General features: G+C 41.2%; 1 protein-coding gene across 1 annotated transcript; it reads right to left on the bottom strand.

Moving 5' to 3' along the window:
- Nucleotides 1-1,184: 1,184 nt before the first annotated feature.
- LOC130574904 (piggyBac transposable element-derived protein 5-like) lies at nt 1,185-14,144 on the bottom strand (the record flags this gene model as incomplete). The annotated part of the gene is made up of 3 exons (XM_057368412.1): nt 1,185-6,872; nt 8,312-8,417; nt 13,947-14,144. Coding segments are annotated over 3 exons (500 nt in total), but the record flags the coding sequence as incomplete, so codon positions are not given.
- Between the last annotated feature and the right edge of the window lie 689 nt (nt 14,145-14,833).

Here is a 14,833-nt window from a genome sequence, read left to right as displayed (position 1 = left end):
TTAACCTATGGCATAAACCTGAGCTTTATCATCTCTAATATCACCCCCAGACCATGGGATCAAGCTATTTTTTTTTTTATTTCAGCACTGAAATGCCAGGCAAAGATTTGGCTTATATCTAGAAGAAAAATCCAGGTTGCAAAAGTAAGTCCAAGAGACCTGCAAACTGTTTTCCATCAAATGAGGAACTATGTTTCATAGAGACATGCAAATTTTTTAGCAGTCACGTTTTACAAATGCCTTGACATAGATTATTTGAGAACAAGACCACAAAGTTACTTTGACACAAGTGGGTTGGGGTTCTGGACAGCTGAACCTAGTGTACTGTGCTTTGCTTTTCAGTTTCTAGGCTTTTTGTTGGGAACTAGTGGAAATAGGTCAAAACGTTCTGAAGTCCAGAGCACACTGTAAATACTTGAAGCATGAAAGCATCTGACAGATGTATTTATTTTAGAAACAGAGTTGCCAGGGCTGGGAGCAAACTGTATGGGCCTGGCATCTTCCCTTCCCTAGAAGAACTTCTGAGACCATCTTCACKATGAAGTTTTGTCCAAGGAGTATGGATTGCAAATTGCAATCTTATCTCTCCCCGGCTTGTTTCTCCAGTCAGGTCCTGCACATCGTGGTCCTACAGTATGGTATGATAGTCCTCTCCCACTGGGTTCTTACCCGGGGCCCCCAGGCATTCGAGGTTGTTCTGGTGCAGCAAATGATGCTTTCATGGGTAAGGTTTTTGCAGTACACATCATGTGGACTACCTTGACATCTAATGCAAGCAATTATTAATTCGGAAGAGTGATACAAAAGGGTTTTACCACTTAAGGCCTTTTTGTGATACCTATCAGCTGTTCACCAAACCCATCAGGGTGGAAGGGCTTCAAAAAACAAAGCACAAAAAGCTCCCCAGACCCTGTCAAAGGTCCCTCTGTGACAGCAATCCAGAGGTGAGGAATATTGAGCTATTCCAGTTGGACCAGGGGGTGTGSTGCTGCTGAAACTTTTTTTTTGGGTCCATCTGAACCTGCTGGGGCAAAGCAGACAACACCTTCACAGTGATTGCAATCAGAGCAGGCTTCAGAAACAATACCCTGTTTCATCTGAGATCAGCAAAATAGTAGAAAGGACCAGCAAAGCAATGCTACAAAAGTAAACTGAAGGGCCTGTCAGTAAACTGACAACTGTGTTGTCAATGCATCCAGACTGACCAAAAACCTGCAGGATGCTTTGGATGTGTTCTAAATGCAARGAAGGAGGGAAGCAAAGGAAAGTGTAGGGCAGGAAACTTCTCCAGGGCTAGATTTCTGGAGAGACAAAGCCACCACTCAAAAGAAGGGAAGGAGAGGCTTTTTGTACAAAGCACAGCTGTTCTCAGCTGTTTCCCAGCAGTGGGGTGATGATACAGGGGTGCTTCCAATTCATTATGCTTCTGGAAACAAAGGCAGATTTGGGAAGAGTTGTGACAAGAATGAATACATATCAAGCAGCACTGATGACAGGCTTGCTTTTGAGCAGATGATGTCATCTCTTGGTGCAAGTATCCTAGTTAACAGCAGGACAAATATATACCTGTTTTGATCTTAAAGTTCCTTGTCTTTGTGAAACTGCAAACAGGCCTTTGACACTTGCATGTTTTTCTCAGCCAAACTGAGATGAGCTCATTTTACGACCAACCAATCTTACATAAATCTGAGCATGAAGGAAGTGCCATGGCAAACTCCACAACAGAGATGGACGGAAGACTTCATATTCCTTCTAAACCTCTGTGATTTTTCTCAACTCAGTAATTATGTATTTGAATTTCACCCTGTTTACTGGACTACTGCAGAGCTTCGGATTTTCCGTTTATCTCCTCTAAATTCCCCTGGGCTTGTTGAACTCCCATGTTTTATCAAATTTTCTCTTACCTTGAGTGCAGCTTGGTTTTGACTCATGCCAGCCTTTATGAAGGAACCTGTGCTAAGTCACACAGCCCTTAATTAGCAGGAAATGGTATTTGGCATAGTTTCATTTCTAGTTTGGAGAAGTGCTTTTGAACAAGAACCAAATCACTGAAAACGAACATGGCTTTAGTTAGCAKGACTGTAAACTCCACTTTACAGTTTCATCACCCTCCTTACATGCGCGGTGCTTTGGTGTCTGGTAAGAAAGGAGAAGCTTTGATAAGCTAATGATGTCTCACGAGTGCTGAGGTTGTTACAGCACTTTGCAATCCTTCCTTGGAAAGTAGCAGAGATGCACAGAGTTAYCAGAGCAGCATAATCCTCCACTCATCAGAAAAATAAGCTCTAGCACAAGGGGACTAAGGTGTGGAAAAATGAGATATTGGAGGCTTCTTTCACTACATGCCAGCTCAAGACAGACTTCTAAATGAGTGTTTTAGAAAGAAAATAACACCTTCAGAACAAAAAAAGACCACAGACATATAGCTGGAGATAAAGAGGAATGCTGTTTTTGAGTTGCTAAATTGAATTTTCTCTAGGAATTATCTGAAGAAAAAGAAATCTTCATTCTATAAATTATAATTCCTAGACTACTTATATATAGAAAGATTGGGTATAGAGAATAGAAATAGCAAATGGAGATGAGAGTTTTTTTTAAATTGTGCCCCATGGTCAAGTGTACAGATGGGCTGAAGTAAAAAGTGGCAGAATTCCTGCAAGCCCTTGAAACATTTTTCAATTGAGACAACAGTGGAAACACTTCCCAGTGGCTTCTAAGCTCTAGTGAGTGTTGTTCTTACACACTGGGAAAAGAAATGTTTTCCAAGAATGGATCGTGGCACGACAGACATTTCCTGAAAGTATTGTGCATAGAAGGTGGTCAGTATGTCTTACTGATGGTCTCAGTTCTTTTGAAACAAAGTTTGCATACCATGAACAAGTAATTATCAGTTTTCAGAAGTACATCTCAGTGAAAATTCAATTCAGCTGGAGAGAAAGGAGCTGTGCTGTGCTCCCTTCACTTCTTCAGCGTCAAACTTCTTTTTTTTTTCCTGAAAAAGTTTAGAGACATTCCTCTGTGATGCCTGGTTGGCATTTCAACGGCGTTTTACCTACTGCTGAGTTCTCAGATCTCTTACCCAGATTGTCTTAAGGCTACAAAATACCTCCCAAAACAACCCAAACTATAATTGCACAAGCTATTGCACAATTACACACACACACACACTATGACAAGCATCCTCGCACTACTTTGAGATTAACTTTTCACCCCCCTTTAATTAGGGAGAAGTTTTAATGTTACGAGCAAGTGGGGAAACAAATCCAAGTAAGCCAGTTTGCAGTGAAGGAAATAATCCTACACAAGCTGAGATGCAGTTGACAAACTTTAGCCTTTTAGAAATTATTCTGTTTCTTCCTTAATTACTTCGCCTTGGTTGTAGTAACAGAAAAAGTGCAAGATGCTTTTTCAACAAGGAGAAATCTTATCTTTCCCCAACCCTATCTACTTCCAGTCGATAAAAGATGAGGGGGAAGTCATCTGCAGATATAGACTACACTGTGGTGGCTTTTGCTTGTTGGCTTTGAGAGCCAAAATTCAGGCATTTTGTACATATAAATATATATAAATATTTTTTGCTTACTTATGGAATGTTTGTGCATGATTACAACACCAGTTCAAAATGATGAGGGATGGTTAAGGCTAAGAAAATGAAATTCATTGCAAAGCTATAATTTTGTCTTCATTTTTCTCCTTTACAAAGGAGACTAAAGCATCTTCCCTGTAATAGTCAGCCACTGTGTAATCCCCCCTCAACACCAATTCTAGGGAAAACTACTCAGGACCCAGTCCCTGAGGCAAAAAGCTAGGACCTCATGATTTGAGCACAAGTAATCCACAAAATTAACAGCATACGTTAGTGAAAAATTAAATATTCCAAGGCCTCAGGCCTACTGTCACTTAAAAAAGAAAAGGCATTTTCTCCATGGGATGGCCTAGATCCAGGCCTTTAAGCATACATACATTGTTATGTAACAATTGGCCAAGGGCTCCAGATTTATCCCAGGGGTCTACAACATAGCTGGAGAATGCTGTGCCTACTCCTCAGAAATTCCAAGTGGCTCCAAGGTGGTCTTGGAAACCATCCCATGTCTGCTGGGGGCATGGGTATCCTGCAAATACTCCATCATGGCAAGGGAGTGCAAGGAAGTAGCTATTGTTCATTTAAGCTGTCCCATCAGCAGAGTTCCAGCCAAACTTTTCCTTACTGCCCCAGTTTAAACTACCATATAAATTTCTAGGATATAATGAGCTAGTAGCTATTCTGCCTCATCCAATATAGGGTGGCATTGTCTGAAGCAGGGAGCAATATGAACACTCTGAAATTTTCTGAAAAAAGAAAACTGTAGGTTTATATTGCTGAACATTTATTTTTCATGCTTCAGGCTAGCTGCTGTCTCCCTTTGAATACTCACAAGACTGACTAGCTACCAGCACACACACAGTCTGAAGAGGGGTGGTCTCAGCTCTCTGCCAGGCCAAGAAATTTTGAATTCTTCCTTGGGTTTCTGTGCAGCTTGGCATTGCCAAGGGCTAAAGTAGAACAAATACACCCCCTTCTTTTGTTGTTAGGAGGCCTCAGTGCACAAGGTTTTGTCTGTTCTCCCACGTTTCCTGGGTGGAGACCTTGTGGACTGAGAATTGAAAAGGATGCTTTGGAATCCCGCTGCTGTTCATTGTTCAGCTGGCAGGCAGAGCAGGATTAGTGGGATGGCTCCAGGCTGTTGCACAAGCAGAACCACCATGGAGTTGGCCATTCCCTTCTCTCCTCACATCCAGGGGAGCTCTGCCTCTAGGTCTACTTTGTAAAACAAGACTTTGGTGGAAACAGAAAGGTGTCAGTGCAAGGATACTCCATGGGCTAATCATTTGTTCACTAACCCCTGCTGTATTGTTCTTCTGTTATTATTTACATGTTATGCATATGCATGTCACAGAATGATGAAATCTGTTCCAAATTCATGTTGCTTACCCTCTATTGCCTCTTGCCAGATARATAGATGTAACCTGGTGAGACCTACGCTGATAAATCAGTCATTCACTCCATTCCTCTTGAATCAACTCCAGTCAGTCTTTGGAAGTAAAGTAAAATTTTTCAGGGTCAGGGGCCTGAAACCAGCTGGTCCTCTGATCAACATGGTTTCTGCCCTGTAAGTTAATGCCATTCTGTTTGTGTCCATCACTGCTAACCTTCAGAATACAGTGGTTTTTGGTTATTGAGTTGTGGACTGAAATCAATAATGCGTAGAGGGCAGGGTAGTATTTCACCTCAGTATTGATTCCCTTGTTTCAATCATACCTCTCTCTCTTGGCATTGTTTTCTGATATTCCAGTGGCTTTCAGATTCCATGAGCACCAAAACATGGTCTCAGCCACCAGCTCACAATGATGGTTGTCCTCTACAGAATCACTCAGGACAGAGACACTCTTTGGGCTTGCTCTATTTTAGCAAGGTTTAAGGTTGTTTGCAACTGGACTTCTTTCCTTTTGTAAGACACAATGCTATGTTATTTTGCTAAACACGTAATCTGCTTAATTACAACTACTCTGACAAGCCCTGAACTCTACCAAAAATAATTCCTATGGAACACCCCACAGTGATAATGGGAAACACTCGGCTATTAGCGAYGTATTTTTTCCTGCCAACTGTGTGCCGAATGAAATTCTAAAGTGGACCAAAAAGGTCTTGACAGTTRCCAAAGAAAAAACTAAGAAATTATTGTTCTTAAAACCATAACAGTCCATTACATTAGCTTGTAAAGCATCATTTAAGATACAGTTGAAATCAAGAAAAAATATAGTTGATATATTTCGATTTCTCACCTGTACACTGACCGTGGCAGTTAAGATGTGAGACAGTATTACTTACTGGTTTACTCAGTGTTAATACTTACAGTATTAATCACTGTTTGTTTGTGTATAAAATGTTTCATCCTGGTTAAAAAACAAAACCAATGTAATGTATTTGTCATTTTAAATTCACTRATGTATTTGCTTTCTCCTAATTTTCCTGTGTTCCAACTGGGATCAAATTGTGTTACATCAATACAAACAAAGGGGAAAGAAAAACAACAGAAAGAAAAGGTTGTGACTGGTCCTCAGTTGCTGGCTGCCTGCCTGTGAAGGTTGTGTTTGTCAAYATGCCTGATGCGGTGCTCCTTTGCYGAGCTGCCCCGCTTGTCCCACTGGAGGAGAGCGGTGACACCTCACAGATGGCAGGCATGCTCAGCCACAGCCCATGGTGCAGCCTCACGGTGCTTGTCCCAGATTTCAATAACTCCAAGGAAGATGTAGAGTTTCCTGTCGTACCTGTCTAGGACTGCTGAGCTGTGCCAGCTTCTGACAAGCTCATGGCCCAAGAGGAACTTTACAAGATGGCTCTGTTCAACAAATAGCATTGAGATAACAGTTAGTTTAAGTCTGGTTTGGGTGTACAGATTCCCATTGCAATTCACATRTGCAATTTTGTGTCAGCTTTTCCAGTGGCACTTTCTGCACGACATTTTTACATCCCGCCAATACTAGGAACAAAGTTTGCATCTCTTTTGGCATCATTTGGCATTTTTGGATGACAGCACTGGTGGCGTCACAAGTTCCTTGCTTTGCCGCTCCATGATTTGCCGTGGTATCTTCTGTTTACCCTCCAGTCCCTGCCTATGCCACCAAGAACAAAGCATCAATGGGAGGGTGAGGTGTCCTCCAAGCCCAAAAGCTCCTTTACAAGTCTCTCACCAAACTGTGCGCGGCTGTACCTTGTCACGTGGTAGGCCTCTGACATTTTGTAGAGGATGTAGGCGTTATTTATAGCGATGCTGATGGCAAACCAGAACACTTGTTGCCAGGTCTTGTTTGGTTTGTGAGAAATGAAATACCTAAAAAGCCAAGAAAGGAGGGAAAGACAGTGTTCAGCCAAACAATTGCAGCTGGGATGCAAGAAATAACCCCAAAGATCCTGCAGTCCCAAAGGAGAAGCAGACCTGAAATTTAATACCTAGTGCAAGTACATTTAAAGAAATTTTGTACAATGAATTTGACAGTTATTTACAGACAATTTGCACAAATTTTAGATTTCTGATAGTGTGTAAAAGAACAGACCTCCTTGCTCTCAGAAGCAAACTTCAGCAACACTCTCACCTCTGTATCACTTCATGTAAATAAGAGTACTGATAAAGATTCCTTGAGATCACCCATGACAAACATCCACATGATGGGAGCTGTGGGTCTGCATCCTTTCAATTTGTAACTAAAAAAACAGCCTCAGTCACATTACATTACAGTTTTGGAAAGCTTGCTGATGCTTTTCCTCATGCTCCCTCATGATTGGGAGCAAAGAATGATAGCTGCTGCTGTCAACAGTAGGTGGGAGGATGTGGGGGTAGAGCCAGAGCATACACTGCTGCTATGTGGAGCACAAGGTAGAACTAGAAAGAATTGACATCTTTATATTTAGRTTCTGACTAATTCCAGGACTGCCAGAATATTCGCTCTTCAGTCATAAGATTTCCCATTTTCCTACTTTCCTACTTTCATTTTTTTAGCAACCATTTAAATCTACTACGTCAGCTCTTTTCCGCATTGATTTCCTCAGATCAGATCCCAACATCGTTCTCCAGTGACCACCTCCTCCTCTTTCAAATATTCTACTGAATTCTTGCTTCCTTGCCCAGAACTGGCTTGAAAAATCTATGCTGCTTTTTCTCTCTTCTCAGTTCCTAGTTCTTGAAATCCTCTGCACCTCATTGCTATTCCACATCCAAGCTTCACCACTGCGGTTCTTACACATTTCTGTTTCTCCCTGCTACATTAAGAATTAASACCAACTGGAATTCAGGACTCTAAAGTTCTATATTCTGCTCTCTCAGATCATGCAGATCAGCTTTACATGCACAACTGAATGTGTCTTTTCCTCTGGCTCCASGTGACACAGATGATCAGCTAAACACCATCTAATGCTAGAGGTGGAGAGCTGAGATAGCCAGAAAAGTTGTGGGGCTGGTAGACCCTTGTTGAATTCTCTGTCAGCCTGCTAGATCATCCTTCCACCACTTCTTAAAAGTCATGCACAAGATGCTAAGGTCTCAAATTTTTTTTGACTGGTGGATGGGTAGGTAGAGCCAAACCAATAACAGAAATGCAGCTCTTGCCCTTGTGCACAGCCAGKGTCTGATCTTTGATTTAAACAGATGTTCTGTCATAAACTCAGGGAATGCAGGATTGGGATCTCAGATGCAGCTCAACATTGAGAACTGAAACACTGCAGTAACAGAGAAGGTGTAAAAGAAGTACACACACACATGCACATTTTACTTACTTGCTGTATTTGTCGTCATATTTGCAGATATAGCTAAGGTGAGCAGCAAAGGCTTCAACTGCCAGTGGGCATGGAATTTCTCCACTTTTTCTCTTAATTATGACTCCTGCATCAATTAGAAATGTAGCAGTTTTAAATTAACATCATAATTCTGGCAATTGAAAAATATGTTTTCTACATATGGCCTATTATAAAACAAAGCTTATTGACAGTTTTCCCCCTAAAACTGGAAACTTATCTGTAGCAGAGATGCTAATTTGATTTCTTTTCCCATGGGTAGTACACTGAACAAGTGGAAGGGGAAGAAGAAGGATCATTTTTCAGCTGGAAATGAAAAGTTGTTAGACACATCTTTGCCATATATTAAAAAAAAAAAACCATACATTGTAGCCCCTACTGACAGTATTAGTCTCTCCTCTTGTGGTTGACAAGAAATTGTGGTCACCTCTAGACAATAACTTGCTGTTACCTGCTTTGAATTCTGAAGGTCCCAAATTAGTCCCCCAAAATTAAATCCTTTGCTTATCTCCACCTATGGGGGCCAAGAGCAACATCTTCAGCTCATCACCCTGCAGAAAKGTGTAGTAAGGCAACAGGTGCCCTGCAGCCACATAGCAGCCACTCTGCACAGACAACGATGTGGTGCTAGAGAAGGGTACTCCAAGAACAGGCCCCATTCCCTCACATGGTCTGTCTTTTACCTGGCCTCATCCAACACTACAGCACTCTTTGTAAGTCCAGTCCTCTCCTAAAAAACTCCACTAGCTCGTTTCTGATTTATTGCTCCTATCCTTCTTCCCCATTCCTGGGGAAAGCTCCCTGTAAGAAGAAAGAGTTAGTAAAACAAACTTAAATCATAGGAGACTGTTCCCTAACTTTGGACCTTATATCCCCAGAGGCCTCAATGGTCGGCTGTCCATGGGATGCATCACCATTTACTCCATGGCTATGGCACACTGTCTAGTGASGCTCCCTTCTCTCTGATACAAAACTATTTTCTCCAGGTCTGGAGAAGCACAGGCTTGGTTGCATCCTTTCTCAGCATCATTTCTGTACAGGTACAATTCTGAGCTTTCTCATTTCTCAAGCTTTCAAGAAAACTTTCATTGCCTTCCTTCTGCCAACTCTTTTACAATCAGCCCTAAAATGCTACTCACGTTTTGATTACAGACTTCACCATTTCATTCCTCCAGCTGGAAGTCTCATTCCATCCATTATCTCTGTCAAGCCCCCTGTGCTGTTCTAGCTGGCAGACTCTATTTTGGAGCAAGTATGTGACACATACTAAATGTCATGTTACAGCTGAGCGATGCAGCAATTTATTTGGGGTGTTCAAAGTCTGATTTTTCAAAAGTCCAAAATTATACCACCTCTAAATTGTTCAATACATTCTCCTTTCACCTCTGCCCCTTCAAGCTGGGTGCAAATGTTGCCCAAGGTGTGTGTGTGGGGGGGCAATCAAACAAATCCTTCATTACATTCATGTAGTTATTATAGTGTGGTTTGATTCTTTTAATGAGTCCTACTATATCTGGCCAATATGAGGTAAAAAGGACTGATACACCACCAGCCTGCTGCCTTAGTGCTGCAACACTTATACAAAGTTAACAAGGTTATACAAAAAAAGAAACACCCTTCTTTCTCCTCTTCCTCTCTTCCCCTTCTTCCCCTCCTCTTCCTTTAGAGGATTTGTATTTCCTTTGTAATTGCTTTGTATTCATCATCTTTAAAAGAATGCATTGCAGTGGCAGAACCATATACTCCYTATCATTTTCTATTATATTCCCCCTAACATTCCTCTATTTTCAGCTTTTCCTAGGCTTGTTTCATAGWTATAGCCCACCTTCCCAGGGAAGACAACTGCCAGAGCTGGGTCATTGCTAGCTGCAGGTYTCTGTGGCATGTGATCCTGAGCTGGCTGATTCATTGGCACATCCGATGAGCCATTTCCCCTCCTGGTCCTCCCCCAGCACTGCTGTGTTCCCATCCCTGGCTGCACTCCAGAGAACACACCACCTGCACCACAGCCACAGCCTGCCTTTGCTACCAAGCTAGAAAGGGTGACAACTGTTGGCCTCCATGCTGTCACCATAGAAAGGCATCAGCTTTGGAGTTTTGGGTTCTTTTAACCCTGTTTTCTTTTTAATTTTAATTTTTTAAGCTGTATGCTCCTCAAGCAAAGCTTAGGAAATACTACCTAAAATGAAACAAGCCAAAGGACAAAGGTTTACATATGTTTGTTTCCACAAAACACTTATCCTAAGCCTATTTAGAAACATGCTTTTTAAAAAATGGGAGCCTCAATACCAGCACTTGCATCCATCTTGGCCACCCCTGAGATTTCATAATAATATAATGAAGGGGCATTGCATGATCCAAGTGCTATATGGCTTTYTATCAGGGCTTTGATTTCTTACAGTTCTTTATCAGAATTCCCAACAATAACTATTGTACAAGGTCTGATGATTTCTCAGCAGCATCCTCCAGTCCCCAGTCTCACCATATTTGGACACAACCTCCTGACTGTAATCTCACAAAGAACACATGGAAATGTTAGTTGAAATCCTAAGCTTACCCATCCTGAAATATGCTTTTTAACATTATGTTTTCTTTCCCCAGAAATTCCAATTCCAGGCCAATCTCACAAGCAGATTTTTTCAGGAAACTAGATTGTCACCAGTCAGCTCTCACCCCAGCTTCTCCTGGAGTAAGAACCACACAGGGTTCAACTGCTTCATACAATTGTGATGGCTCCACAACATCTCCCATCTTCTCAGAAGTCACTTATGAGATGCTAACATGCCATTTGCAGCTCTTTATTCCTTCCATATGTGGCTCAAGCTTTGTTTTCTATTCCTAGTTATTCAATGTTTATCGTTTCAGTGGAGCTAGCTGGTGAAGACCACCTGTGAAAGTTCTTCTCAGAAAGAAGCTACTTATTTAAAAGATACTGAGTTCAACAGCTTTTTTTTCTGAAGATGTTATTCTGGTCATCCTACTGTGCAATGAGATTGCTGCCTGCTCCATCCTGCTACATATGAGAGGTAGAAAAGATAGAAGTTATTTCTAGAACACAATAATGGAGTTGCTGGGGAAGTGGGCACCAGATCTAGAGTGAAAAAACCAAACTGCATCCTTGTCCCACAATTGGGGAGATTTGGATAGACATAGATGACCAGCTTTATAACAAGGTAATTTTTTATTCTCAGGGGGTTCCAAYCTTTTTGGATTCTCTCTCTTCTGTAATACAAGCACAAGGAAAAATTAAAGCTTAAGGGTAATTAAAATCCAACCAGATTTTGTTCTAGGCAGAAATTACATACTTGATAGCACAGTAAGCAGGACACTTTTGCAAAAACTGAAGGAATGAGAGCCATCCTTATGTACCTGAGATGATGTATCATGTCATGTTGGTTCAAACATCCGTAATAAATAACCTGCTGCATCTCAGAATAGTATTCATAGATCAGCTCTGACAAGTGTATTGCCCTCCTGGCGCCTCTGGCTTTGGGTGGGATTTGCACTCCAACTACAGGCAAGATTTACYTTCTTGACTTTCCTTTCAATTCCAATAAATAGCTAATTATTAGCTATGTCCACCTCTTTTCTCATTCTAAGTGCTCTTTTGACCATYTTCTGCCTTCTGTTTTTAACGTTTTCTCTTCAGAGTCTCCTCCAGCTCCCACACATTTACACTCAGCTGAGCACAAACATGCACTGTGCATCACTAGGCAATCCCACTGGCACCAGTCTGTTCAATATCTTGCATGGGTTTTAACCCCCCTTGACCCTATCTCCTCTCCCATCTAACACATGCTCAGCAGGTCTGGGCTACAGGCCTGCCTCAAGGAGCATAGATTTCTCCTCCTCCTCCTCCCCTATATTTACATGCCTTAGAGGAGACTGGTGGTACAGCTTCTCTCAAGTTGGTTTAAACTCTCTTTGCTGCACTGACTTTAGCGATGCCAAATCAGAGACRAGCAATCTGGTCTCTTGCCTTCCCACCGAGCCTCCATCTGTTCCCAGGTCCCTGCTGAAGACTCTCTTTGCCCAGCATCACTCTTTAAAAAGCCAGTCTCTGTTTTCTGCTCTGATTCACAGTGAACTATGTCAACTGTCCCAGCCAGCACTTGGTGAGCAAGGAGTTGGGAAAGTCTTGTCCATCACACACAGTGGTTGTAATCAGTGGACRTTAAACTATCTCACACACACAACCTACAATCCCATCTATGCCAAAACAGACCCAAGGTCAATCACAAGCACAACAGCTCACACCCCCATGTGCTGCTGCCAGCACAGTCTGCTTGTGTTCCCCTTTTTAAAAGGGCARATAACACTGATGTTTATAAACAGAATATTTTTCTAATATTTATGAATTATAACAAAATGCTCTATGCTAGTCTATAAAAAACAAGTAGCAGTTTGTAGAGATAACTCTTGTCCAGTTACTGCAGTTGAATAATCTAAATCCAGCAAAAAGCACAAGGAAAACAGCACAAATCCTGATGGTGAAAGCCCCTCATGGGGAGCTACACTGCTCTAGAGACTGATTTCAGCAGGGTCTCCAAAGTGTCATAGYTCCTTCAGATATGTATTTTCAGCATTTGTTCTCAGACATCAGTCCATTTGAATCACCAAATCCTCATTCAGCTGGGATGCCCAGCAGAATTTCTCAGGATCAGCMATGCTCTGCTATGGCAAAGAGCCTTCTGTCAAGGCATTGAACTACACACTAAGTCAGCTTTCTCAGCTTACCATACAGTAATTTTAGGCCTTAACTTTGCTTCTGTAATCTGTACACATAAGTGACAGTCTCTTGGGATTCAGAAAACTATGCCTTTGAATTGTTGGCTTTATATTTAAAGGTTTAGGTTATTCTYATTTGTCTCTGGCAGTTATCCACAAATGTGAATTATAATAATTGTAAGAAACTGAAACAATATTCTCACTGGAAAATTAATTTCAAGAAGTTAGCTAGTCATATTGCATTTTTACAGAAATTTTGAAATATTCTTAAAACCATCTGTATATTTTCAAAAAGGAAAATATTTCAGTAGCAAGAAGTTCTCTGTAATTATTCAAACTACCCAAATTATCTGTTTTGGTCTCTCTTCATTGACTGCTAAAAATAAACTTAACATACAACAGGAAACCTTAATATATTTACTTCTGGCAAAAAGATACTTGTTTGTGACTAAGCTTTTACTAGATAAGATAAATTAGTTGTAGATCTGTTTGGAGTTCAAAGTACAACAGGATATTTATTAATTTTTCTGTAGCAGCCATCCTACAAGATCCATTGCAAATAGTCTAATATAGTCTTACACAATAATCAACCTTCCTTCTCTGACAATCAGCAAAGATATAATCTTCATACCTAAAAGGATACTGCCTCCACCAGCTCAGGCAAAGGAGGCTGCATTAGCAGTGTGCTTTTAACCTTTGTATGGAAAAAAGCAATTGCTGCATGAAGATACAAAAGGGAAGTAATCACTAGAGCTACTATTTATCTAGGATGTATGATCAGTTACAATCAAGCTCTTTATTCAGGCTTATTATCAAACTCAGTGACTCATTTTGGCTTGTGACATAAAGCATGTGCACTTCTGAGATGAGAAGTAGGAATATTGCTTACCTTGTTGAACCGGAGAATAGGCGTTGGTCAGAAAACGAAAGTGCCCTTTATTGTACCAGCAAATCAGTGACATATTTCCCTTCATTCTTATTCTGTACTGTCCTCTGGACTGTGGAGTTTCAGAATTGTTCAGCATGGATGGAGGTAGGCCTGTGCAGTCACTTTTCCTGGTGCTCAGCAGCCCACAGCAGTAAATCTCTGCGTGTGAACAAACACATTCCCTATCAGCAAGCCATTACATGGACCCAGAGAGCAAAACCAGCTCTGAATGACCTCTGAAAGAACTTTCCCCTTTYAGTCCAACAGATATGTCAGCCAACTGGTTTTCTTCTGTAGTGCCAAAGATTTGTGTCCTGCATCAATGTCTCTGGAAACAGGTAAGTGCAGAAAGTCTGCTCTCTTAATGAAATATATTGATACCTTCTGCATTGTCATGATGAAATGACAGGAAAAATTACTCAGGATATCTTCCTAGCAATAACACCKACAGTCTGTGATGACATTACAACATGTTTAAAATTGGTCTCAATATSCCCCAGTGGTGGTATGCACTCTGGGCCAAATCAGAATTCAGGATCCAAGAGAGTCTTTGATGTCCTACTAAGAGAATAGGTTGTGGACGGGGCAGGGAGGTAGGGAATCTTAGATGTTAACTGAAATAAATTCTCCTACATGACTCCTATAATGCTTTTAGTCACAAKAGTGACAAACTCTGGTTTAATCTACTGCTTTACTGTGCTGCCACCTTCTTGAGTTTCAGCTCAATATGTCTTGCACCTGCATCATTTACTTTGCTAAGGAAATGCTGCTTAAGCAGCTAAAAATCACTGAAACCACTGGCTGATTTAAAAAATGCATATGCCAGAAGGATGGAGTTGATGGAAAAA

This window comes from Malurus melanocephalus, unplaced genomic scaffold (genome assembly GCF_030028575.1).
Source record: "Malurus melanocephalus ecotype Western Australia unplaced genomic scaffold, MMel_1.1 scaffold_92, whole genome shotgun sequence".
NCBI lineage: Eukaryota > Metazoa > Chordata > Aves > Passeriformes > Maluridae > Malurus > Malurus melanocephalus.
This window is presented reverse-complemented; position numbering and strand designations above follow the sequence as displayed.